This window comes from Pieris brassicae, chromosome 6 (assembly GCF_905147105.1).
Source record: "Pieris brassicae chromosome 6, ilPieBrab1.1, whole genome shotgun sequence".
Classification (NCBI taxonomy): Eukaryota; Metazoa; Arthropoda; class Insecta; order Lepidoptera; family Pieridae; genus Pieris; species Pieris brassicae.
Genome location: NC_059670.1, coordinates 9061482 through 9088285, shown reverse-complemented (window position 1 = coordinate 9088285; position 26804 = coordinate 9061482). Strand labels below are relative to the sequence as shown.

General features: G+C 34.5%; 2 protein-coding genes across 3 annotated transcripts; both read right to left on the bottom strand.

Moving 5' to 3' along the window:
* Nucleotides 1–277: 277 nt before the first annotated feature.
* LOC123711194 (CKLF-like MARVEL transmembrane domain-containing protein 8) lies at nucleotides 278–6731 on the bottom strand. Of its 2 annotated transcripts, XM_045663645.1 has the most exons (6): nucleotides 6641–6728; nucleotides 6152–6200; nucleotides 5417–5539; nucleotides 2472–2660; nucleotides 2089–2211; nucleotides 278–1486 (listed from the first exon to the last, which is right to left on the bottom strand). In XM_045663645.1, coding segments are annotated over exons 1-6 (561 nt in total). In that variant the 5' UTR covers nucleotides 6643–6728; the 3' UTR covers nucleotides 278–1411. The 2 variants fall into 2 exon arrangements, with proteins under 2 accessions (XP_045519601.1, XP_045519602.1); XM_045663646.1 differs by lacking the exon at nucleotides 6152–6200 and having other exon boundaries at nucleotides 6641–6731.
* A 1618-nt stretch (nucleotides 6732–8349) lies between these two features.
* LOC123711224 lies at nucleotides 8350–25759 on the bottom strand. Its single transcript, XM_045663709.1, has 4 exons — nucleotides 25399–25759; nucleotides 11551–11709; nucleotides 10680–10781; nucleotides 8350–9587 (listed from the first exon to the last, which is right to left on the bottom strand). Exons 1-4 carry the CDS (start codon nucleotides 25555–25557, stop codon nucleotides 9498–9500), a joined length of 510 nt encoding a protein of 169 aa, XP_045519665.1. The 5' UTR covers nucleotides 25558–25759; the 3' UTR covers nucleotides 8350–9497.
* Between the last annotated feature and the right edge of the window lie 1045 nt (nucleotides 25760–26804).

Below are 26804 nucleotides of genomic sequence, written 5' to 3'. Positions count from 1 at the left end.
ATATCATTTTAAATACATGAAGACTAGATAATCTGTTTTTACGTGGCTTTTGTTGCTAATAGTCCAATTTATAATATAAAATTTTTGCCTGAGGGTAAATCAGCTAAAACATTCACGTCAATAAGGCCCTGCCGCAATTGTTTTATGCCCAATTCTATGTAACGGTCTGAAGTTTTTATATGTTTCTCTCAGTGAACATGTTAAATAAAAAGTTTAGTAACATTCAGGCTTAATTGTTTAACGTTTATATAAAGAGTTCAATAAATATTTTGTATATAACCTTCCTGTATGTCCTGTGTATCCTAGAGGAGTAGAAGTGGTAAAATATAAGATTCTGTTATAAATACAATATAATTTATACTTCCAGTTTTGTGCTGGACATGCTGGCTTAAAAATGTTAAAATATATAATTCATATAAGAAGTACGAAAACACGTTATTAAATATATTAAAAAATATAGTGTTTGAGAATTGGTCTCAAAAGCTTATAATTTCAGAACAGTATATCCTGTTTTATTCGAGTAAAGGCATATTCATTTATAACTATTTTATATACCAAACTATTTTCAATGGCAAGTCAATAGCCAAGTTAATTCACCAATATATAAATATAAAAATACCCAGGTATTTTGGTAATATACATACCATGTACATACATTTTTTGGACAATCGATTTAATTATAGCAAAGACAATTTAAGTAAATATACACACCATTGCAATGGAACACCGGAACACTCATGGTTTATAAAAAAATTGACCTACACCCTGGCGAGATTGCCAATCTTTGAATAGCGACGACTGAATAAGTATCAACGTAGGCGCGGCAATGCAATGCAAAAATTGTATGGGATGCGGGACTTAAGATTTATAAAATTATTCAAAAAAATTCTTATATTAAATGATATCGTGGATTTCAGCTTCAATGACGTCATCCCACTCTATCCAGAATTTTCGGTATATTTATTTTTAAAAACACATTGCTGGTCTATTACTTGAATTGTCTTTGGTTATACTTTGTAAAACTGTATATGTGAGTACATACAAACCAACTTAAATTAGAATGTGTTGTTCGTGCAAATATCATAATGACAATGTACAATTTTTAGCATCACTTAGAGTCTAGACATTTTAAATATTCAAAAGCAACATTAATATTTAATAAAAATATCGTTTCATTAATTTAAATTTATAAATAATATTCTCCGATTACAGCTCAAAAATATTTTTTACTACTTTTAAAAAGTAAAGAATATTTTCGCTTGTATGAAGAGAAATTCTCAATGTATTGTCAAATGTAAATGTGAACTTCAAACCTGTATAACATGCGCTTATGAATGAACTTATTCCATTCAAAACCTTATACAACAATAAATTAGTTCTTAATTAACAATATTATACTTATTCGTATAAGTTATAAGCCTCTGTAGGAGCGGTTCGCTAAGAATGTACTGAATAAATAAAGGATTGCCATCACGAGACCCATAACCTGCAAAAAAACGGTGATAAAAGTTAAAAAAAAACTATAAGTATTGCTGCTTGTTGATTGTATTGAAATATTATTTATAATTTTTTTAATGAAATTGTCACGATTTCACTATTTATCCAATTGGACTGAAACGAAGGAACTCTTTTTATTGTAAACTAAAAATTAGTTCATGTGACTTTCGTTTACACGTAAAGAAAATCTTTGGAATTGAAAATCAACTATTTAAAAAATAATAATAACCACTAAAAAAATACTAGAACCTTTTTAGTCCTAAATCTCAGAATTCTGTATCTGTTTCATGGTCATTTGTCAATCTAATAGGCAATTACGTAATCAGCCTCTTGTGCCTGATACATTCCTTCGACTTCTGGATGTATCGCAAGCCTGTTTCCTCATGATGTTTTCCATCACCGTTCGAGCTGATGTTTAAAGAATACATAGACATAAAGTACCAATATTGGTACACATCCAGGGATCGGACCTACTCTATACTGATCTCAGGGATGAGAGTCGCACGCTGAAGCCACTAGGCAACACTATAAACGCTAAAGGATTTTGAATATGCTTTGAAAATGTTCATAAAAAAGACTAGATACACTTACAGCGGCAGCTAGGTAGGGTTCGAAGTCATTCCTATAGCCAGTTCTCCGATGATTCACCTCTATCAAAAGCGTAAGACCCGCCGCTAGGTAGAGCACGAACGCAATCCCGTGATACACGACTTCCTGAAATATAACCATCAATAAATATTCTGACGTCACCATGTCAATGATATTTCTCAGAGGGTTAGTGTAATTCTTTGAGAGTATTTGATATTGATTTTTATAGTTCGGACGTAGCGATTTTTCTTATAATTTATATAGAATTCGTTTAGTCGTGATTTTTACAAACTACGAATGACTGGTTACAGAATCTATAGCTTTTAATTATTTTTTTAGTTGTTGTTATTAATTGATTTACTTATGACTTCTCCAAAGATACTTACATACAAAGTTTTGGATATCATAGTAGCTGTTGAAAATGACATGACGCACGACAGAAGCAAACAGAATGTTCCTATTAAAAATGCCACTGATATTAGAAGGAAGAATAACTCTGGTTTCTGATCATTGTATTTAACATATCTCGGCTCGAAGTAATAGCTAACCACACCAACGCAGGCCGCTCCAAGTATCTAAAAAAATATACTCAAATAACTAGATATCTTAACAAAATCTGTAAACCTGTAAATGAATGAAGAAATAAATGAGTAAGTTGTATTGAACAACCACCGTGGCGTAGTACTTAACGCACAACAGGGTCGGAATTCGATTTAAGCCAAGTATGGCATAATGAATTGATAATATGGTACCTGCGACCTGAGTTAAACGTAAATTAATCAATAAATTTATAAATGTGACGATTATTTACATGATCATTGGGATTGATTTCCTCCAGTTCAAATATTAATGGCTGATCTGCCTTACAAACAATTTGTATGACTTGGCGATTAAAAAGAGTGGCGGAGAGTTTCTTGCCAGTTCTTCTTGCCCGCTCTACGCCCTTGACTTGCAAAATGGTAGTAAATGTAAATTTAGAATCAATTTAACATCTTTTCCGTTGACGTTCATAAGTGTACTTGGTTTAGTACCATAGGTAAATTTAATTATTCTCTCAAAATAACTCTTAATAAGTTTGAGAGGAAATTGGTTTTCGAAATATTCAATATTTTGTTAAACTGAAAAAAATAGAGCTTTATACGGAACAGCACATTGTTTATATTCGATAGCGCATCGGAATGCTTTTTTAGAATAAACATTAACATATGTTTCGGAACCGTCAAAACGTCTTCTAGCCTCAGGTATCGATTCTTTCGCCAAAGCCAGTGTATAGAGGCGTAAGAAAAATGTTTCTATTTCGTGGGCCCCAAAATGTGAAACACAAACTATTATTTATTAGTTGAATTTATGCATTCCATTACATTTATAAATAAAATTACATTACGGTTCTTTTCCTGTGTTTCAAATAATTTTTATTTAAGTTTAAAAGATCGACCTTTGGTTAGACCTTAAAATCTTGTGTTAATAGGAAAACATGACATCAACAATACAGTATCATTCGACATTCCAACTATTTAACCCTGTAAAAGGTCAGCCTTACTCTTAAAAGACAAAACATTTGAATCTTGTAATGCAAAGGTCTAATGCAAATAAAAATCTCGGAATCCTATGTCTTCGCTAGTCAAAAATATCTTTGATATGCTCTCGCATTATAAAATTGAGTGAATTTATCCAATAACGGCTCCACCTACAAACAGCTCCAAATGCTTTTCTATATATCTTCATCACTCGACAATAGTGTAGTGGCATATCTACTTTAGCCCTATATAAATTAATTAAAAAAACATGATTTGACAAATGAAATGAAAGAAGCTCCAATTTTTTAACCTACCCCGATCACAAACACACGATGTACTTTGAAACATCTGTTAAAATAAAATGACCTTGCTATGTATGATTTATAACAATTAGAAAACTTGTATTGTAACAATTTTAAATTAAGGACTTTTGCCCATGTAACAAAGATGCAAGGAACGAAGGAGGTGTCAAAAAGCCACTTCTTCCTTGCGTTTTTATCTTTCTGTGTGACATTATTGTTTAGAGTATAAGCTCATCCATAACACAAACGCCACTGAAATGAAAGAAGATAAAATCCTAATGTAATTCACTGGGAGCAGAGACAACATCATGCATGTAATATTATCCCTTGTTTGATTTTTTTAAGTCGTGTAAAGCCATGCGCCTCCTTATTATTACTTGACTACATACAAGTCGTAAAGAAAGATAAAATTTGGAGCTGTTTTCAAGTGATTACAAAAATCTTGATGAAAACCTTACTCCTGTTATACAACTCGTTGATGTTCGACAAATCGAACATCAACGAGTTTTATATCAAAAATAATAATTAGAATTTTTATATATAAATATTAATATGTGAAATATTTGATGGAGACGGTAGAACTACCGATGGCGACATGACATCATTGACAAATAATTCAAGGAAATTTGTTTGAGGTGACTAATTAAGACAAATTTTATTGTTTTGCAAATTTTATATACGAACTTTTTATAAATTTAAACATATAAAGACAAAACCAATTGTGTCTGCACTACAATATATTTTTAAAGTTCATCATATATAAAGTAAAATGAAATAATAATATAAGGAAAATAATGTTAAATGTTGACATAGCTTGACCTAATTTTTATAAATGTGTACATTTTACGTAAGAAGTCTTCCAACGATTTTTGTAACGGTAAAATAGGTCAATTAAAAATATCATATCCTCCGTGGCTTAGTGGTTAATTGGCGTATAACCTGGTTTAGTTTCTAAACATTATTTGGTATGCGGAAAGCTTCAGAAATTGTAAATGAACTGCCAGAAATGTCACAGTGACATTGACATTAAGGATTTAATTTAATAATTTGTAACAAACCATTCTACATAACCTACATATTAACTGATTCATCAAAGAGGATCTTCAACCAAATAGAAATATACCCTTAATAAGTAGTACATATTTATATACATCTATTAAAGAGTAGTTATATTGTTGTTTATTATTTTTAGTATTGAATGTTTTCTCTATCTCGTGTATCAATTTTTGTACATATACTATAGAAATATTTTGAAATACTCGTTAATATAATAAGGTATTTGAAATTTAACGTTTCAAAATTCAATTTCGCGCGAAGGAATGTGAGTCATAAACTGATTACAACTGACCCTTTTAAACCAAAATGTTATCCCGAACATTGTTATAGTCGAACAGATGACCATCAGACTAAATGCATTAACGAAAATATTTGACCCATATAGTCACCACTCAGGGCAAGCAGGCACTCTCAATATGACGCAGTATTCTACTTGAGACTTTTTAAGAACCATACCAGTTGTGCTAATTTAATTAAGCCAGGAACAGTGCCAAGGTAGCCAGTGTTGACAAAGAGCGGCGTTCCCGATGTGGTAGCAGTTGTCCTGGTTATGGTCACCGTGTGAGACATTGCTGGTGGCTGTAAAAAAATGACGATTGTGTATAAGTGCGACAATGTTTGAAAGAACAATACACAAAATGGCATGTATTTTTAATGTTTTATAGCCTAGGATAGAACACTTTATGCCGAAATGAAATTTCTGTAATTAAGTGTAGACTTTGTCTATGATTTGTATAATCATAATAGATGTATAATGATGAAATGTATGATCATACAAATCATAGACAAAGTATAATCTGCACTTTTAGAGTAACAAATTACCATTATTCCAAATTTAAAGTGGTGTGAATAAGTTTTGTTACATTCGAATTATAAATTATATTCTAAACGTTTATTATTTAAATGTATAAAACTTAATAGGCTCAGAAAATAAAATCTTATATTTGGGAGGTGCTGGTATATATAGTGAAAAATAAAGCATGTATATAGTACAAATAGTAGTAGATATTTATAAATACTAATACTAAATTAATAATTTTGCTATTCACAGCAACTCTCATTCAGTTTTACAAATGTCCTCTATAGTAAACGATATCAAACTGCTTGCATGAAAATATACAAGTAGGTACACAATTGTGATGTGACATAAAATGAAATAATTTAAGAAACGATTGTAAAATACTTGGTTACCGTTGATAGTGAAGGGTACGGTCGTCCGGAAATCGTCTGTATTGAGGACCTATTGCGAAAAGTGCGTATTTATTTTTTAATATGTCAATAAGTATTACTCCATCACCCAAAATGTTCGGTCTAGGTCAACGCGTTGGCGTGCCGACGCGAGTTTTATGAGGCGAGGCCGCCTGGAACCGCGCGTATAAACATATCATTGAGTACCCATGGAATAACAACCACGTTGAAACATCTGGCACCATATTGTAAATTAAATTAGGAATTATAGTTTGACGCTAAAGCATTTTAATGTCAAAATATAACTCGTTAAAGTATTTATACTCTATGATATACAATATCAGTTATGCCGACGATAACAGGAAAGAGGTATTAAACTCAAATAAATATATAATATATAAAAAACAATTGTTAAAGGATAATTGTATAAATTCATTAACTTTATAAATAGAAATGACACATAGGTATTATTAAGTGACTCGACGTACTTACATGTTTTATAGATTCCAAAATGCAAGTGACAGTGTAAATCTGCGAAAATAGCGCGCAACTCTGCGAACCGCGACTGAACAACTGCTGATTGCAACAAATCAGACGCTGACTCACTTGTGGCTTTGCGCATGCGTAAGGCTATACAATAATCCTATATAACATATACTCGTAACTCTCATGTATATCTCGCAAGATATACAATGCCCCTATTGTTAAGGTTTTTTATTAAGTAGAATAAAATCCGTAATGAGATATGGTGCAGGCTGCGTTTTTAACTGACAATTTATCCGTAAATGTGATCAGCAGCTTTTGTGGAAATTCTTTTAGGTCCATCCTAGGGCGCAGGCCTCCTCCAGTCTCCTTTTACTTCGCCGGCGTGGCGCCTTTTAACATCCTGCATTCTTTGTGATGTTGTTAGTCCATGATGGTCGTTTGTTCTGCCGAGGTCTCTATTCAAGGAGCCTTCGGGTCTTGTAAATGCGCGCTATATTAAGAAAAGTACGTTGTTGTTATCGTAAAGAAGCAAATAGTATCCAATGCAATTGTTACCCAGAACAGTACATAATATTAATTTTTCGATCTCAAGAGGTTTGAGTCGTAACCATATTTGGTTTTGTTATCGAGTCTCAGTTCGAAAGATCTTATTGTTTTTATAGCCAATATCAACATCAATGAGATTAATATCCATATTGAATTCAACGTTGGTTAAAGGTTTTATCATAATATTTCGTATCATAAGTATAGGATATTTCTTCACCGCTCGCGTCAGGCTGCAGTTACGTCATATTAAACATGCCGTCTCCAAGAGCGTGATTCCCAGAGGCTGAATGCTTAACCCCTAATGCCTATTTTAACACTTTATTGAAATGATCTTAAAAATTAAGTTTCTTAGTATACAACATCCTTTTTATCGGAAACGACACTTCATTAGTGACGGGTTACGGGTTCTTGTTATTCGGTTCTGTACCATGATTTGAAAAGTATTGTTACAAGGAAATATTCGTTTATTTATATATTTACGAACTCATTAAATATATTTTTAATGTGTCTGATATCATTTCAATTGTTCAACTATAATTGTGTCGTAAAATACAAAAATATGACTAGAATATTTATATATTTGGAGTCGAAAATACATCTGTATTGGCACATTGAGTCAGTCATTATTCAGTTTTAGAAAACAATTAACCTACCCATTGTTTCTTCTTTAAGAATATTTCATCAGACCGAAAATGAACTGTAAACGGCATTATATTGAGGGCCTACAGGTGAGATTCAAAAACGATACGAGTTTCGTATGATAAATGCCAATACATTTCCTAACCAATTTTACTTCACAAAAAGAGCGCACCAAGGCAACAAAAATTTTAAAAGGCAACGTAATTGCGAGCTCTTGTATTGTGAGTTTCCATTGTTACTTAACATTAGGTGAGCTTTCTGCCCGTTTGGCCAAAAAAATAGGTAATGGAGTCAGATATAGTATCTGAATGAAATGTTGTAACCAATAGCCTTTTTACACCATCTAATAAGGAATAAAGTGTTTTTTCTCTTATTTATGCTTATCGTAGTTTTTCCTTCACTCACAGGTCAAATAATTGCCCAGAAGAACCTCTGTAAATTTAAAAAATGGAACAATTGTTATTAATCAAAACCGAGACGGTCGCGCTCTCGTTGCGCGTCGCTAATTAAAGAAACCAATAAAAGATAGCTTTGTTAACATACATTTATTATCTTTTTACAAATTAGTTTATAAATTAATCTAATATTGTGAAATATACTCTCAGAAGGTACTCGATTTAATAATTAGATATAACCTAAGTATAAGAAACTTCTCATCGAAATTTAATTATATTCGAGATAAAAAATTTAAACTCCGTAAATCTAAATATAAAAAATGAAATGCCAAACTGTTGCCTTTTCTTACGTAACCCTTTAAACCCCCAAGTAATACATATAAAGTATATAACAAGTAACCTTTTTGAATATGAATTAATCCTTATTCTCGACTAGGCTTTATAATTAAAGAAATGTGCAGTCATGCAAATACGTGTAACTTTAATAAACTATGTCAAATGACAACAAACTTGGACGGTGTATGACGTACTCAGTACAAGAAACATTAATACCAAAGCTCACCGAATATAACCGTTTAACCTCGTGTTAATGTAAGCTTAGTGATATTTAACGAAAACCTGTGAACTTTGGGCTAATAGCTGAAAGTATACACAAACATAACTTAGAAAGCTAGAAGCTGAATTTTCAATCGTTTAACAAAAATTCAAGTATTCTTTTTAACTACAAAACTCACTAGATTATCAGAGAAATCGATAACAGTTTCTAGTTTCCAGTAGACAACAACTAAGCTGAATTCGTGCTTATTTATACATTTGATATTTATATATAAAGATCATTTGTTTAGAGACATAACAAAATGTATGAATTTGGTTTCTTTTCCGGGAATTAGTCAAACGCAGTCAAACTACGCTATAGATTTAATGAGATGAAATTAAGTATTAAGGGTCAAAGATAAGCGTTTGAAAGGCGCGTTAATGATTGAAAATTCAGCAAAAATATAAAAGTTTCAAAAGAAAACAATAGTCACGATGAACACAATCAGAACAATAATAAATATAACCTGTAACCAATATCATTGGTATTTTATGGCCATTAAAATAATTTCAATTTCGTTAATAAACTAACATTAAATCTTATTAATTCATAAAAATCGCATATTAATTCGTCAAACGGTGCAAAACTATAATATTGGCTGTACATTGAGATAATTTTAAAATTACAGCTAAACCATAATAAACTTAATATTGTTCGGAGGTTATTTGCCGCTCAAGCCTTATTAAGCTCACGCCAAGCCTGAGGCACCGTTTCTGTGCTCATTGTACAGCAAGTAGGAGCTGTAGCCATATGCCAGGGTGTTGAAGATACCGAATACCTGTAAAAAATATTAATATGTTAACTTAAAACTATGTTATTTTTTTACAGAACAAACGAGCAGGAAGCTCCTAATTCTAAGTACCGTTGCCCGTGTACACTGTCAATGCGATTGGGTTGCCCGTTAAGAAAATAAATGTGTGGAATATCGTGCTTGATTTTGATCAGTACTTTAATGAAATGAAAACTCGGTAAATTTAAGAACGAGTTGACTATTTGAAGTATTAATAAATTGCGTTCGTTAAAATGCTCAAAAATATTATTGTTATATAACGTGTTTCGTAACAGCGTATCGATAGTATAAGATATAGCTTGAGTTAGCTAAGTCACAAATAGTATAAAAACTATGCCACCCTTTTTGTCATAATTAACCTGACACGTTATGTTTATTGTGGACAAATATTATTATTTGTTGCGTGAAGAGAATTTTTATTTCATTATATACATACATAATATACAATGTTAGGTTTATCAAAATCAAGTTCGCAGTACAAAACAAATAAACCAGGTAATTTTATCGAGAAAGCGAGTTTATGTTTTGGTGCACGTAATTAACTTGTTTATAATAAGAATTGGTTAAAGAAAATATTAGTCAGACATTTTAAGCTCGTGACTAAATCGTTCGATGATCTCAGCAAAGGTGAACACTTGTTTCCGAATGTGATTAGATAAGACAAATTATAACGTCATGTATTTTTTTATATTCATTTCAGGCATCAATAAATTCTACAATATTATTATTCGTCCAAAAGTGAATTTGTTTTTAAGCGCTTTCTGACTATAACTATTTCAATAAATATCTTAGAAAATAGTTTTGAAAAAAATCCCTAAAGATTAAAACTTTTCCTTTGGTAATTTAGAAGAACCACCCTCAGAGCAATTCACAAATTCAAAATCATATTTTATTCATATAGGTAACACAAAGTACACTTATGAACGTCAAAACAGAAATGTATATAAAATGCTTTCAATTTTACATTTTTGCCAGTTCTAAAATCAAGGGCAGAGAAGAACTGGCAATAAACTCTCCGCCACTCTTTTTTCTATAGACTATAAGTCAGTATATTGTATTTCTGCATAGAATTTTACTTACTGCAGCAGCAACGTTGCGTCCATAGGTGCCATATATCGATGTAAACATCACGATAAAGGCTATCAGGTAGAACAGCGTCTCTATAGCGGTGCTTATCAGCTCCTGAAAACAATGAAAGTCGAATTAATACATTTTTTATCGAATCGGTTGAATCTCTAGTATTTTTATTACCTTAAAATTACTGCGCGCTTTGTTCTGTTGTATTCATTTTACATAATATGGAATTTTGAAAAAAAATGGATCATTTTAAATATTTACATCGGATTTGATAATAATAAAATAGGTATTTGTCATAATTGACGTTAATAACTTTTGAACTAAATTTTTAATTAAATTTGTAATGATGTCATATAGGTGCGTATTGGTGTGAACTAATTAGTTTTCCAATTATAAACGACTTTGATAAGCATTTAGGCTATAGATATTATGGTTGAATGAGAACATAAAGTTAGAAAAAAGTGCTTTAATTTGTTGCTATATTTCTATTTTACTTTACATTTAATATCTTATGATTAGTATCATATATTATTATTTTGTATGTACGTTTTCTATTATGAAAACCCAAAAACAGATACTTTGTAGTGAAAAAAATATAATGGAATAATTTAGTATAAAATTAAAATTATATAAATGTTTCTACGTTTTGATGCTTGTGAGCTTCGATAACTTATAGATGTACTATTAGTCAAAAATTTAGTATTATATAAACTCATCTAGAACTTATGTAAAAAATATTTGTTTTATGGTCATTCCTGTATCAATGGGAGAAGAAACAGACAAGTTTAGGTGCCAACCCAAAACAATATAATAGTTTTGTCCGACCCCGTACTATGTGCCGAACCATTATATTTATGGTCTATAGATTACTTACAGATAAAACCCAATTGATCGGTATCTTCAAAGCGTCCTTGACACTCAGTAGGTACACGAAACTCCACATGAGAGTGGTGATAAATGCAGTCACAGCCACGAACACGTACCATGACGAGGAGTATGGAGTGCCCAGAGACATACATATTATGCCGACAATCTGGAAATTTAAAAATGGACCATAAAACTTTTGTTAGAGCCGTTAAGATCAAAACTGTAAAAATCATGTATGAGCAGAAATCCAATTTGTTATACCATATAAAAAATATAATGTATATGTAGGTAGGTATTTTTTTTTTAATACGTAACAAATAATAACTAAAGCCTTCATAAATTTAATAATAGTTTCGTCACTCGACACACATCTCCCGTCTCTATCAATTTGACGTTTGTTGTTTATGGTAAAATAATAGAACATTTGTGGCATCAGTTAAATTCAACCAATATTTAATTAAATTAACCTAAACCAATGAGATTTTAAATTATTCTATTTTTTATATACAGCCTACGTTTAGATTATATTTTAACTAATTATTAATTGTAACCTAGTTGTAGTTTCATTTCTAATTAATCTTTGTTATTTGGTAAAATATTTAAAAACTGCTAAGCTTTATTCTATTACAATTACAGTAATGTAATTCATCATTCTTCCTTTTCTCACAAATACTGACCCTCTAGGTCGTTTTAACATTTAACTAAGAACATATTTGACCGTCTGGTTATTGCACTGGATGAAGCATCCTCATATTCATTTCCTAATAGGATTTAAACTACAGGCAGTCTAGACGTAATCTAGTCTAGACAATAATATTGATTTAACAACTCTTTAAAAATGGTCACAAATATTGATTTTCCTGGTCCTTGAACCTGACCTTTATAAACATGTTTAATAACAACGACAAATGTTTAATGAATACTTTATGTATTACATCGTGTACGTATTAATTAAGTAACTTTAAATTATCAAATAACTATAAATAATAATGAGTTAGGTTTCGCGTTCTCTGAAAGCATAGTCACGAAACCAGCAAAGTCTGTCATACTATATCTTAAACATTACACATGCATTTGACTATATAGTTGCAGTAGTATGTTACAATAACTATAAAATACCTTTTGAGGTTGGATCACATATACAACGAATATATACAGAAATCGTAATCGTAAATCGTACGATTTAAACTTAACTATTACTAGAAATTATTCATAAGGCGATACAAAACAGCTCCATAATATTTACAATTGAACAGTTTGCTTAGTTAATTGAAATCTTAGCGGTAAAACCCTAGTACTAGGGCAACGGGGCCAGGTAAATGGACTCCGGTGCCTCCCCACCGGCTAGAACCGGTTATAGCCGATGCCGGAACATACGCGAGCTGCGTGTCGTAATGTTCGCAAACAGGTGTTATTTACACTTTTGACAACTTATACTCGGTTTCTATAAACAATTTACCAGTCGTTATTGCTACGAATCGTAATGCTATAGATACTCCTTTAGACAGCTGTTATATAGTCATAAAGAAACAAGATGTTGATCACCTAAAATATGAATTGAACAAATTGTCTTACTAAAAGAGTAAAAATTATCAGTTTAAGTTTGTAACCTGTGTGCTCAGATAAAATAGTAAGGTATTCATACAAATTAGGTAAGCAATAACGATTTCACACTGCGCCATTTAAACTAATGCGTTTGGAAATGCAACAAAGACGTTGAAAGTAAACGAGGCCAAAAATCGATGTCATGTGTGCGACTCGTGCGCCGGTGAAAGTGCGTACTCCAATGTGCCACGCATTCACATGGGACCCCACCTCCATATATCAATGGTCATACATGTTAAAATTTCGCTCTAAATAACAAGTACCGGATTTCCGATACAACGATAGAATGATAACTAATCTGCATGTAGATAGTGTCTACCAGCGAATTGATAACGTAAATTCTGATTACGGAGAAATCTCTCTTTTTTGACTGACTTCAAAAACGTACTTATCATTTCCAATTTTTTTTTTTAAATTAAATTGGGGGCAAACGGGCAGGAGACTCACCTGATGTTAAGTGATACCGCCGCCCATGGACACTCTCAATGCCAGAGGGCTCGCGAGTGCGTTGCCGGCCTTTTAAGAATTTCTACGCTCTCTTCTTGAAGGACCCTAAGTCGAATTGGTTCGGAAATACTTCAGTGGGCTGGTTCCACATAGCGGTGGTGCGCGGCAAAAATTGCCTTGAAAAACGCTCAGTCGTGAAACGGCGGACGTCGAGGTGATACGGGTGGAATTTTGTATTCTGCCTCGACGTCCGATGATGAAACTCAGCTGCAGGTATTAATCCGAACAACTCCTCTGAACACTCTCCATGGTAAATGCGGTAGAAGATGCAGAGTGTCTCCACATCTCTACGCAACGCCAAAGGATCAAGCCACTCGGAGAGGGATTGGACATCGACGATTCGAATACTATAATAATAATATTAATATTCGATACTGTCAAGTGGAAGGAGCTGGTACTGGGGAGCCCCCGGCCAGAGGTGAGAACAGTATTCCATGTGGGGCCGTATTTGCGCTTTATAGAGTTGCAAGCGGTGGCCCAGAGTGAAGTACCGTCTCGCCTTGCTTTTTGGAGGCTAATTTAGCCTTTCCCTCCAAATGACTGCGAAACTGAACGTCGTTCGATATGTCAACGCCAAGTATTCCGATGCTGGCTGTGGCTTCAAGAAGAGTGTTTTCGAAAAGAGGAGTAGCGACAAAGGGTATTTTTTTCGCGGAAAACGCGCAAACTTGTGTCTTCTTGGGGTTAAATTGGACTAGGTTTAGTCTACCCCAGTCCAAGACTCCACGTAGTAGAGTTTCGACTTCAGACACAAGTTTGTTCCGGTACTCATCGACAACTGCCCGAGAAATACCTGCCCGGCTAGTGTAAAGAGTATCCCCAGTGCTATCGTCCGCATAGCAATGAATGTTGCTAAGTTGCAACATGTCATTGATATGCAGAAGAAACAGGGTCGGGGATAGAACACAGCCTTGTGGGATTCACGGGTTTAATTCACGGAACATGCTCCGTCGACGACGACCTTGATGCTCCAATCGGCCAGAAAGCTGGAGATCCAGTCGCATAATTTCTATGGAAGCCCGTAGGCTGGAAGCTTCGAGAGCAGTGCTTTGTGCCACACCCGATCGAAGGCTTTCGCTATGTCCAAACTAACCGCTAGCGCCTCCCCCTTGGACTCAATTGCCTCTGCCCATCTATGTGTAAGGTATACTAGAAGGTCACCAGCCGAACGACCACGACGAAAGCCGTACTGATAATCGCTTATCAGCTGGTGGCCCTCTAGATACCTCAAGAGCTGGCCATTAATAATGGATTCCACTATTTTGGAGAACCAGGAGGTTGTAGCTATTGGACGATAGTTGGACGGATCAGAGCGATCGCCTTTTTTAGGGATCGGATGTATCGAAGCGGTCTTCCAGCACTTCGGGACAGTGCCGAGCGAGTACAATTGGAGGGATACCATCCGGCCCGCTCGACTTATGAATGTCAGCGGTGGAATGGATGGCTGACAAAAATTCCCTTGTACAGCTTTGGCGAGAGACCAGAAGGCTCGAGTCCCCGAAGGGAGTTGGGCCAATCTCTCGCCAAATCTAGCGATGTGCTCTGACTTTGCCTTAGCGATTTCCCGTTTGAAGGACCTGGAGGCTGAGTTATATGCTTTTTTTATGTTCGCCAGTATTGGAATCACGAGATATCGCCGCTTCCGCCCATGCATTAAAGCATTCTCGCTTTCGACGCGATGCTGCCTTGCAAGAACGCTTAAACCAGGGCTGTGACTTGCCACCGATCGGCACCGCAGAAAATGGAATAAAGAGTTCCATGCCCTGCAGAACCACTTCGGTGACAGAGGCAGCGACGGAATCTGGAGCTTGCGACGAAAAGCACATAGGCCCCCAAGGGTAGGACGCAAAGAAAGACCGCATCCCATCCCAATCTGCTGACCGATAGTGCCAAATACGGCGACAACCCGAAAAACGGGGCCGAGAAGGGCGCGTAGTAGGCACAGTACTCCGGACCACACAATGATCCGATGAACCCAATGGCGGGTCAACAGAGACTTGATAGGTCTCCGGATGTGAGGTCAGCAGAAGGTCCAACAAAGAGGGTTTATGACCATCCACATCTGGTATTCGCGTAATCGCAGGGACCATTTGTGACAGGTCGTAAGCTAAAGCAAAGTCGTGAAAGGATCTTCCCGCGTGATCGGTGGTTTCCGAGCCGAGCCAATCGGCATGGTGAGCGTTAAAATCGCCAAGTATCACGATTTCAGCGGTAGGAACCCCTTCGAGCAGGGAATCTGTAGCCATTTGGATGTGCTCAATGAGTCTGTCAGTTTCGGTATTTCCGCTATGGGACCTATACAGGCATGCGTAGAATCGCGGATGGTCATCGCAGTCTACGCGCAGCCAGAGGCTAGATAGGTCCCTTCCTTCAAGCGACCCGAGGCGACGAGAACAGATATCCTCTCTGACGTACAAACTCCCGCCCGCGGCACCAATGAATGTTCCAATTTGTACCCCGGGTAGGAGAGGTAGGAAGTATCAGCCGGGGAGGATATCTGAGTCTCAGTAAGGAAGAATAAGGCCGGCTTCGCAGTTTCGAGGTGAAAGTGAACCGCGTTAAGATTAGAGTTGAGCCCCCTAACATTGGTAAAGTCCACTGAGAGCGTGGAAGGGGATGCCTTCGGTAAATTCTTCCGTTTGCCCCGAGATCGAAACCTAAAGTTAAAGTTTTTTGCGCAGTTTTTGCCCACCCCAGAATACGAAGGGCAGCCTGTGCATCCACCACCGAATACTGATTGTTCTGATGATGGACGCTCAGACGGGGGATTCTCCACAGCGGAAACGTGTGGTACCCCCCTGGGGTAATCTCTGTTTAAACTGCATCTTCATATCCTGGGGGGGGGGGGAATTGATGGGCTCCGGGAGTCTCACTCACCGCACGAAACGCAAGTACAATAAGATGAACATATTGGTGATGATGGTGATGGTGGCGTTCAATAGGTGATGCCACCTGTACTTATATTGTTGGAATATGATAAGGTTAGACTTGACATTTTCCTATATCCCACGAGGGGCAGAACGCGTCCACAATGCATCGCCGTCGCGTTGTTTCTTGAGCTACGCAGTTAACTTGGCCAAACCCAATGGCCTCAAGATTGTTTACGGCGGCCACGTTTCCTTTTTCCTTGGGGAGTCGAATCTACACGTTTAGGGATGTTGTAGGGCTCCCTTCTAAGACTGGATAAGATCCATATCGACTTAAGATGAGGTGGCTGATTAGCGTTTCGCTGTTCATCTGACTGTTCTATTTAAGCAAGTATAAAAGGCGCCATGTATAAACAATAAATTATACCGTTTTCCCCTTTTCATTTGACAGATATGTATATGAATTCGGTTATATTTGTTTTAATTACTTTTATCTATAATTTACTTTTGATTATTAGGAAATCCAATATGAAATATTTATCCTTCATGCTTGCATTATTAAGCTTAGCTTCATTGCTGGAAGTACATAATAAGCACAATTGTTAAATTACGAAAACTGCAATTTTAATAGAAACCTATGCAATATAAATATATTTTAAAAGGCATAATTGATTAATACATTGATTAATAGATCTATTTCTAGTTAGTCGGCATAAGAAAGTTATGTTAATACTATACTTATCAACGCCCAAATATAAATAAAATTCAATTATCATATTATATATTCGAGGTCAGTGAATTTCTCACCCGTCGATGTAACCTTTCGCCATACCCTTTGTTTGTTTTGTTCATTTTAATTCTAGTTGGTGCCAGCGATTTCATTTGGCTTAACACAAGCAGTTCCGATTCGCATCCAGGGTAAGCATTGGTTTAATAGACATGCTAATTATATACGTAATGTTATAATGAAGTACTCGTACATTGTTTAAACACTTTCCCATTTTCCTCCATACCGCCAAATGACCATAAAAATATCTGATAGACGCCGCACGACGCTTTCGAGAGGTGCTGCTGGCAACGTATGTTGCATATTCTATGGACAGCTCATAGGACCAACGTCTAAAGTCTTCAAAAACTGCAGAAACACCAAGAGAATTTCAAGCATTTGTCTCCAGAGTGTTGCAATATTTTGGCCACATTGCCAGGAAACCTCATGACAACCTTGAAAAACTTATAATAACCTGGAAAATGGGAAGAAAGAGACCAAGGGGACGCAGTCCACGACGATGGACCGATCAGATATCAAAACCTGGCCACTAATGTCTCGACACCATTTACCTAGATGGAGATTATCACAGATGGCAGCAGAACAGTAATCGGCCTCAACAGGGTTGGCAGCATCACGACTCTCAGAAGTGAGAAAGCGATAGTGTTATAACATAATTGTGTCATTATATTTTTTTTTATCCAAAATGCGATTTGTGAAGCCTTTCAAAAGGCTAGAACTTTCATTTACTTTTTCAGTGGCTCTATGTTACTACTACTAATATAGACTATTGCATGGTAAAGCATATTCGATTTGTCAAACAGGAGTCATGCTGCTAAATCTCAGCTCTTCCTACCCGTATATTTATATACGATTTCCGTGCCCATAACGTGCCCAACGAAAGTGCATGGAGCGAGACAGGTATGTCTGGACCGTAGCAATTTGAGATCCGTGGTCCCTGTCCTACACCTTCGCAGACAATGCGAGATTATGTAAAAAAAAAACAACGTAAAAAAATGTCGGTCAGTTGTGAAGTTGAACTATAAATAGTTTTACGGTCAATGACCCGAGTCAATATACGCTTCCCGTTACCACACCTCCCAGTTGCAGCTGTTCCCCATAGCAACGTAAATGGCTTTGTGTAAAACCTTATTGTATATATAAGCAGTCTACCGTGGCATCTACAGTTATTGAGGCATACAAGGATTTGTTCTTGAGAACGCCTTAGTTCCCGTTATTCAAGTTAAATTAATAATTAAGTTAAATAATTTTTAGTTAAATTTTACATTTACACCATTATTAATATGATTTTATGAATTGTATTTCAAGAAAATATCGTTCGACTAAATTAACTGCAACTGTAGAACACAAAATCTTCTTAACGTTTCCACCTACACGTATTACGCAAAAACTACTTAACGGAACGGAAGTTATGTGGTTTAAAGCATTGTGGGAAGGAACATAAAAATGGTACAAATTAAACATTGAAAAGCCTTTTAATTGATTCAACTTAACTGATGTTCAAGGTTATTTATTTAAGTACTTTTTACAATAATAACTTTTATGTTTTTTTTAATACAACTCTTAAAAGGACTTGTAATAATCCATAGATTAGTAGACCTAGGTTCGATCGAAAGGCATAAAAGTCTGGTTAACTTGAAAGAATAACAATTTAATTAATTAATTCAAAGCCTTTTGTTTTCTGTAACAGAGGGAAAACATGCAAGAAGCTCATCTGATGTTAAATGATACCGCCATCGATAGACACTCACATTGCCAGAGGGCTTGCAAGTGTGTTGCCGGCCTTTTAATAATTTTTCCCCTTTATCTTGAATAATCCTAAGCCGAATTGGTTCGGAAATATATCGAAGTGTAGCAGTTTCCATAGTGATAGTGCGCGGCAAACTGCCTTAAAAACGCCTGTATTATTAAAGATACTTATTTATATTCATATTTTTATATAACGACCTACTGCAAAGCCAAAATTGGATGTAACCCACCTTGGACCAACAAATCACAATTCACATATTTTATCGCCTACATGCAGCTACAGTTAGAAGTTTCGTATATTATAAATACATTGTTCGAACAATAGCTGGTTTACAACCTAAAAGATGCATTACATTTTCCTTATATAAAATGCATTTTGTTTAGTATCATTTAAATAGACGATTTAACTGATACTTATTAACAGCTATTTGTTAAGTAAAGGTAAACATCTTAAGGAAACCGACAGGTTTTTCTAAAAACAATACAGAAAAAAATTTATCTGACAGCTAAAATTATGATTCGCTTTTGTTTATTTGGACAATATGGCGCAGGAATCCATGGACGCTTAAATCAAATTGTCCTATTTTTAGCCTTTTAACAAATACACATTTTATGATTTTGGCCACTTTTCACCGATTTTAAATAAATCTGAAGGTGGCCTTTTCCATCTGTGCCTTGATGATTGAGGTGTCATATGATTCAACTCGGCTGCGAAATTATGCCACAGTTATATTATTTCATAATCTCAGCGAATTTTTGAAGTAATTTAATGAATAAAATTTAAAAACAGATAATTTTTCATCAACACTATGAGTTATAATATATTAGTATATAGCGTAGAAGGTCTATAATTATTCAGAAAAAAAAGTACTAACTGTTTTTGTACATTAAATGTTGCGCAGAGTAACAATAAACAATCTATTATTTGTCTGAATTTCAATCATAACACTTGCGCGTTCAATTCGTTACAGATTTTAGCACAATATTACGATAATGAGGTCTATCTGTGCTAAAAGCCAACGAAACATGCTTAACATACCAATATACAAATATATATTTGACATCAATACAACTTTACGTGACTTCAAGAATTTGTTAGTATTATCGACTTGAATGTCGTGTACAATCGCATCGAAGTGACCTTGGCAAGACATACAATACTTTAGTATACAAAGTGTTTAGGTATGTATAGGTACATCTGAAAGACATTCTTGATACTAAAAAAATTTCGTGATACTGTAATGACCGATTCACTGATATCTTCTTATTACAAGTTGAAATGATAATTCAGCACAAGTGATCACATATATGCATGGGGCAGGCCTTAGATCTCTTTCTTTAGCTTTTTAATATGATTGGGGCAAACGACCCTACGGACCAGCTATAATACCTACTCGTGGATGGACAACCATGTTAGTGGGTGCGATGCCGGCCTTTTAGAATATTCTGAATAAAAGACTTGAAAATATGTTTTTATTGAAAGTATCTCCAAGAATATACAGCTTAACATCCTTTTCAGGTACTTTTATATTTTATATCAATGTCAAATAACATCATAATTGGATAGACCCACGTTCTTTCCGTTTATAACCACTAACCAAGAAAATTAAAGTATCCTCGTGAGACACCTATTTGTCTATTGTTTAACTAACAAATGCTATAATGCGCTCACGGGTTAATGTTGAAGTTGTGTAACTATTTTAATAACACATTTTCACATCCTTTTTGTTGTTAAGTGGCCTAGCAACGGTAATTGTTAATTAAGAGATCAAAAGTCACGGCTTGAACCTTTTTAATACTTCTTAGTCATCACGCTTCATTACATACTTTAAACCTACGCGTAAAACTGACGAATCATAATCCTTATTTTGTTGATGATATCCTCGAAAACCGATAAAATAAAATTTACAAGGTAAGGGATATAAAATATCTCTATTTCATTATATAAAACAGTATTTATATAATGAAATAGACGAATTTCTTATTATCTCAGACAATCACATCCTTGAACATTCCTGCGCGGGAAAGATTCAAAGCCAAATCTGACTGTAAACTGACAAAAAACTAATGTTAGGGATCCCATATTCATAAAAATCATCATTTTAGTAAAAAACTGACGCTTCTTATATTTAACTCAAGTGTTAACATAATATGACTGAAACTGATTTTATTTTATTAAATAAAGAGCATAAATATATAAGATGCGTGAAATAAATGCAAAATAACCTTTATGTTGATGTTGTTTACCAGATACCTTGATAATTTCATTGTAATTGAAAATAACTAAAAGAAAAAGCAACCAGATCCAATAACAATAAATGTTTTAAAATAAAAATATGCCGACACTAAATAGCGTTCAAAGTTTAAATAACTATTCGTTTATAAAATTAAAAAGCAGAAAATCGGCCTAGATACTGTAATAAAGACAACAGTTTCTAAAAATATCAGTTGCTGTAAGATCCCTAAATATCACGGGTGTTAACGTTTAAAATTGTGCGTGACATAATGCTCAGTAACAATACATCTGCTTATTATTTAACATTTATTTAATTTCTATTTTAATGACGATTTCATCAAGATTTTGTGCCAACCCAAATCCTTAATCTTCGCTCCACTTCGCATCGAACCCAGAACCTTTTCAAGCTTCATGTAAGCTACCACTAATGCATGGTGACGGTTAGGAAATGGTATAACTAACCTATTAATGCCTGTTAGTGTTATTGTCTGTGTAATTAGTATTTTACGTTTCTCTTTACACGCTTCGATAGCTTGAACATTCTTGAGAATTCTAACACGAAAACTAAACGTTTTTTAAGACCAGTATGTCACTAATACTGAAATTGTTTAATAATTAAATTTATGATTAACGCCCGTTTAAACATATTTAAGTCATCCGTAACCCACAACGCACTAAAATACTTTAACTACTATCACAGCAAATTAGTAGTTTTGGAATATGTTGCATTTATTATATTTTGTACTTGTTTGCCTTTTATAAAATAAATCACTAACTTTGGTATTTTTTTTCTCAATATATAAAAATCTCTAAACAGGCCACACGGTATCCACTTATATGTACGAAAAGTGAAATGAGAAACACCAAGAAATACCGGTCAATCGTGTCAACATCGATCGGCACACGCGTCACCGTTGGGCCAGGCTTCGCCAGAACTACTTTCACAGCTTTCACCCACCTGATACGTAAAGTTATGTGTGGCTTTATATAAATACGCTCAAGTAAAACATTGCTTGTTTATCATATATTTAGCCAATAAAAGGACAAATCAAGAAACATGAATAACTAGTGGATTATCGTTGACAAGCGACCTCTTCTAGGCAAACCAAGTACAGAAAAATTATAAATATGGGAAAATAATTAAGATATAATTTTTACGGCAGAATAGCAATTTTTTTGCTGTAAGCAATTTATGCTGTAGCTGAAGGAGATTTTGAAGGAACAATTTATGGAGGAGAATCTAAAGTACCAATCATATTCACTTAATCCGTATCAGATTTTTATAGATGTTATTTGACACGCGTTCATTTCTATAGAATCACCTACGACTCGTAAGAACTCGACTCAGTATATCTTAATATTATAGCAATGTTTGTCCAAAGATCGAAACCTTTGTAATAGTGATACTTACGGGAAGTTGAGAATAGATGATGCAATTGGTTACTCCTACAAGATCAAACTCAAAATATCTTTATTCATATAGGTAAACAAGTACACTTATGAACGTCAAAAAGAAGTTAAATTAATAGTAAAGTTACATTTACTACCAGTTCGCAAGTCAAGGGCGTAGAGCGGGCAAGAAGAACTGACAAGAAACTTTCCGCCACTCTTTTTAATCGCCAAGTATTGAGTCATACAAATTGTTTGAACTGGATCTAGTAGACGTACCTATACATTAACTTTGATGTTTAGTTATAACAGTTTACTATTATAATTTTGCAACTTAAGACTTTAATTATCTGATATTAAATAATGGTTGTCATTTAAAACAATTTCAGAAAATTTCGAACAGATTTCACCATTTTTAAATGGTTGTTATGCATTTACGCAATTAACCGGCACAGCTTTCTCTCAAAATTAAAATTTGCCGCGAAAATGGCAACTCGCAAAAACATCGTTTTGAGGAAAATATTCATACGTTAACGTTAACTGTACTGTATACATGCTGTCATTTAGTGATGTTTTATACAAATATAAACTCATACGAATATATGTTTATAAGTTATTTTTATGATAAAAAATATTGATTCGTTGAAAGATGAACCAAAACGTCCTACGCCATGACATACCACTATGGCCCAGAGACGGTAATTTTATAAAATACTATTTAATACAAATGTGATACACACATGACAACGTATTTTTAGTTTCTGTAATAGAAAGCGAAATAATCATACAAAACAACAATTCCAGGGCTTCTAAAGAAAACTGTAGCGTAAATTGGTCACACACTTGATATATGTATTCGACGTAATGACTGATGGTTGTCATAACTCCTAACGACGAGTTAAGAGAAAAAAATCGTATGATGAAAGATTAAATTACTAAAAAAAAATTCAATATGGAATGGACCCTCTGAAAGATTAAGGACTTTTATTTACCGAACGCCTACAATGTTTCTTCAACGTGATTTATTATCGATGTTGATAAGGAAAATCAGAAAATTCTTGAAATTTCATATGTACTGATTTGAACATATTGTTAAGCAGAAATAAAAACTTACTAGAAATAATTTAATCGTCGTCGTTTCAGTATATCTTATACTAGTAGATTGTCGTATTGACTATGAAGCACATTTATTCTAATTAATGAAAAAATACCTGAAGGTGAAACTGTTTAAACTAAAAAAATGATCTTCTAGAACATTCTTCTATATATTTGTTCGTTATTGTAGCAAGCGTGGGCGATATTACTCGGGTTAGGGGTCAATGTTTTCACTTTCCTAGCAATTAGTTTTTAGATGCGACCTTTAAGCGTGAGGTCAAGTAATTCCTTGATATAACCTTAAGATTTATTATATTTACACAAAAAAATAGTTCCAACTCTGCCTTGGCTACGTAAGCTAAACAGTGCGGTAGAGGACCACGAAGACAAATGCGTTAACTGGTATGAGGCGATAAAGCGATACGACAGTAATTTAAAAATAATAGCTATAATTTCTAGGATTGTGGTACATAAATGTTTCATACTTTATATTATTTTTCACAAATATTAAAGTACATATTTTCCGTTAGCAAAAAGTAATATACTGCAATATAGTTTCGATAATGATTACGAAATAATGCCATTACTTAATAAAGAGAAATTAAGTAATTAGACTGAGTAACTTATAATTAATCACATTACCGAATTATATATATAATACGTGGTATTTTTACCATGTTTATCCTTAAATACCTGACATATTTGTAAACGTCATTCAAGTCAGAGCAAGATAATATAAATTCAAGGTCGTCCTGTTAGAATTTTCGTGACTTAATAGTTATGAATCATTTGACCGTATGTATTATGTTGAATTTTATAAAATTACATTTATGTACACAAAACATCTGTTAAACCATGGCTTGGGACAGTCGACAGACACATTTTGCAAAGCTTTACCCAACCTTTATTATGAGTAACCATAAAGTGTGTTCATTTATTCACCGATGATGTCAACACTACATCTCGGCACAGCTCCCAGTAGTCAGAACCCACCCACAAAATATACCTAAGTTTCAAACATTTTATGTAACTTGTATAATAATGCTTATACTGAAATTCCGTCGAAAATTCTTTCATCTAAATATAAAATTACAACGTATTTATTTTATTAATTGTAACTTACTATGATTGACAAGTGAGTCGTTATTCTACGTCCGTCTTAAGTAATAAATAAAAGGCTGGGTTTATTTGTATGTATGAACGCCATTCCTCAACGTAGTGACCAGCTCTCGAAAGAAAGTCTTATGTGGTGCGCACAAACAAGACTTTCTTTCAAAGTAGTAGATATTTTTCACGTGACCTCGATAATTACAACTTAGATGGAGGTGACGTTATTACATAGGTAAGATACCTACTAAGCACCGGTTACAGAACAGCTAACTAGACACAAACGAAGGACATTTGTCAGGTAGGTTCGCTAAACAATATATAGATACTTGTCATATCTTACAAACTGCGCAATGCCACTTGCAAAGATTATAAATAAGAATTAACACATGCTGCGTTCTCATGGGTGTTAAAATTATGAAATAAGGCGAAACGAACGCTATTTACAGCCTTAATAAAATGACGCGAGATATTATTTTATTTCAATGATTACGATATTTAAAAAATACATACCAATTCAATAACTTTTAATAAGCCCGGTGTTGATTTAAAGTATTCTACGTCGATTTTGATCCAGTCCAATGCACCGCCTTGTTGCTGTTGCGGCGACGCCGCTTGGTTAGCGGGTTTATTACTACCATCGACTGTTACCACTGTCTCGGGAGCCATCATTATTTTTCTTTAAACTTTGGGTATTGAAAAATGTATATTTATATTTCGGCACACGAACACACACTTAAAACTTTAGCACATTTAAAACGCGTAATACATTTTCGTGCGGCTTGATCGTAGTATAGTGCGTACGGCGTGCAACTATAGAATGGCGGGGTACGGTGGTATTGGGTGGCGGCTGGCGACTAGAATGTCGACCGTCCTCGCGTCCCTCGCCGTGCTGCCTCGATTACCGCTAGAGAATGCACTCATTCAATGAAATCACCGATTCTGCTTGCATGACATGAAAAGTTCTTGGTTACAGCCGGTTTTTATTTAGAGAAAAGTCCACAAAGAAGTTCAAAAAATAGCTTAAAACAAAAGAAATAAATACATACAATATTACATGTAACTTAAACGTTATTGTGTATGTTTGTCATAGCTTACAACCTGTAGCATTTAGTAAATTTTCGTGCGGTTATAAATCGCATTATTTAAGTAAGAGCATAGAGTAGGTAACTTACTCTACAAGTTATCTACTACGATGGTCTAGACTCTAGAGCAACACGGAGCATTTTTTTTTAATACAATGTTATTGCTAAGTCAAAAACGCACGCCATGTCACTTTTTATAGCAAATATGTAGTTCATTTTGAATAAAATAATAAGCACCATCATTGTTTAAGGCGCAAATAAAATTACATTTATAGATACAAGTAGCGGCACGAAACTCTAGCGCTGACCGTTATTGCGCAGAAGTAAAAAATAAGGTACCTGAGGGGAGTGATCATGTCGTGGATTTGGTAACAGAACAAATCATTATTCATGTCGATGGAGATAGTTCCGAGGATAGCAATGAAGATGACGCTAGTGCCGACGAACGATGCAGTCCTGAGCCCGGGCCCTCAGTAAGCAAAAGGCCTTGTCGCGAGACCATTGAAGGCGTGATACCGTTCTCTGATTCAGATTAATAAAAGATTTTTTTTTATTTTTCTACATCCCATAAACTTGTTAAAATATCTTAGGTCTGTTTTGGAAATACGTTCTATGTACAGACACTTTTTTACTGTTGTGTAAAAAAGTGTCATATTATATCTTATAGATAGGTAATATTACTTACATGCGCGACAGTAATTATGCGCAGCACCTATCCGTCACATTTCGTTCAGCTTAATATCGTTATTTAGGTAATCATTAATCAAAGTGGCATATAATGTATTGCGTGCGCGACTGTACACATGCGCAGCAATCCCCTCCACGTATGGGCCA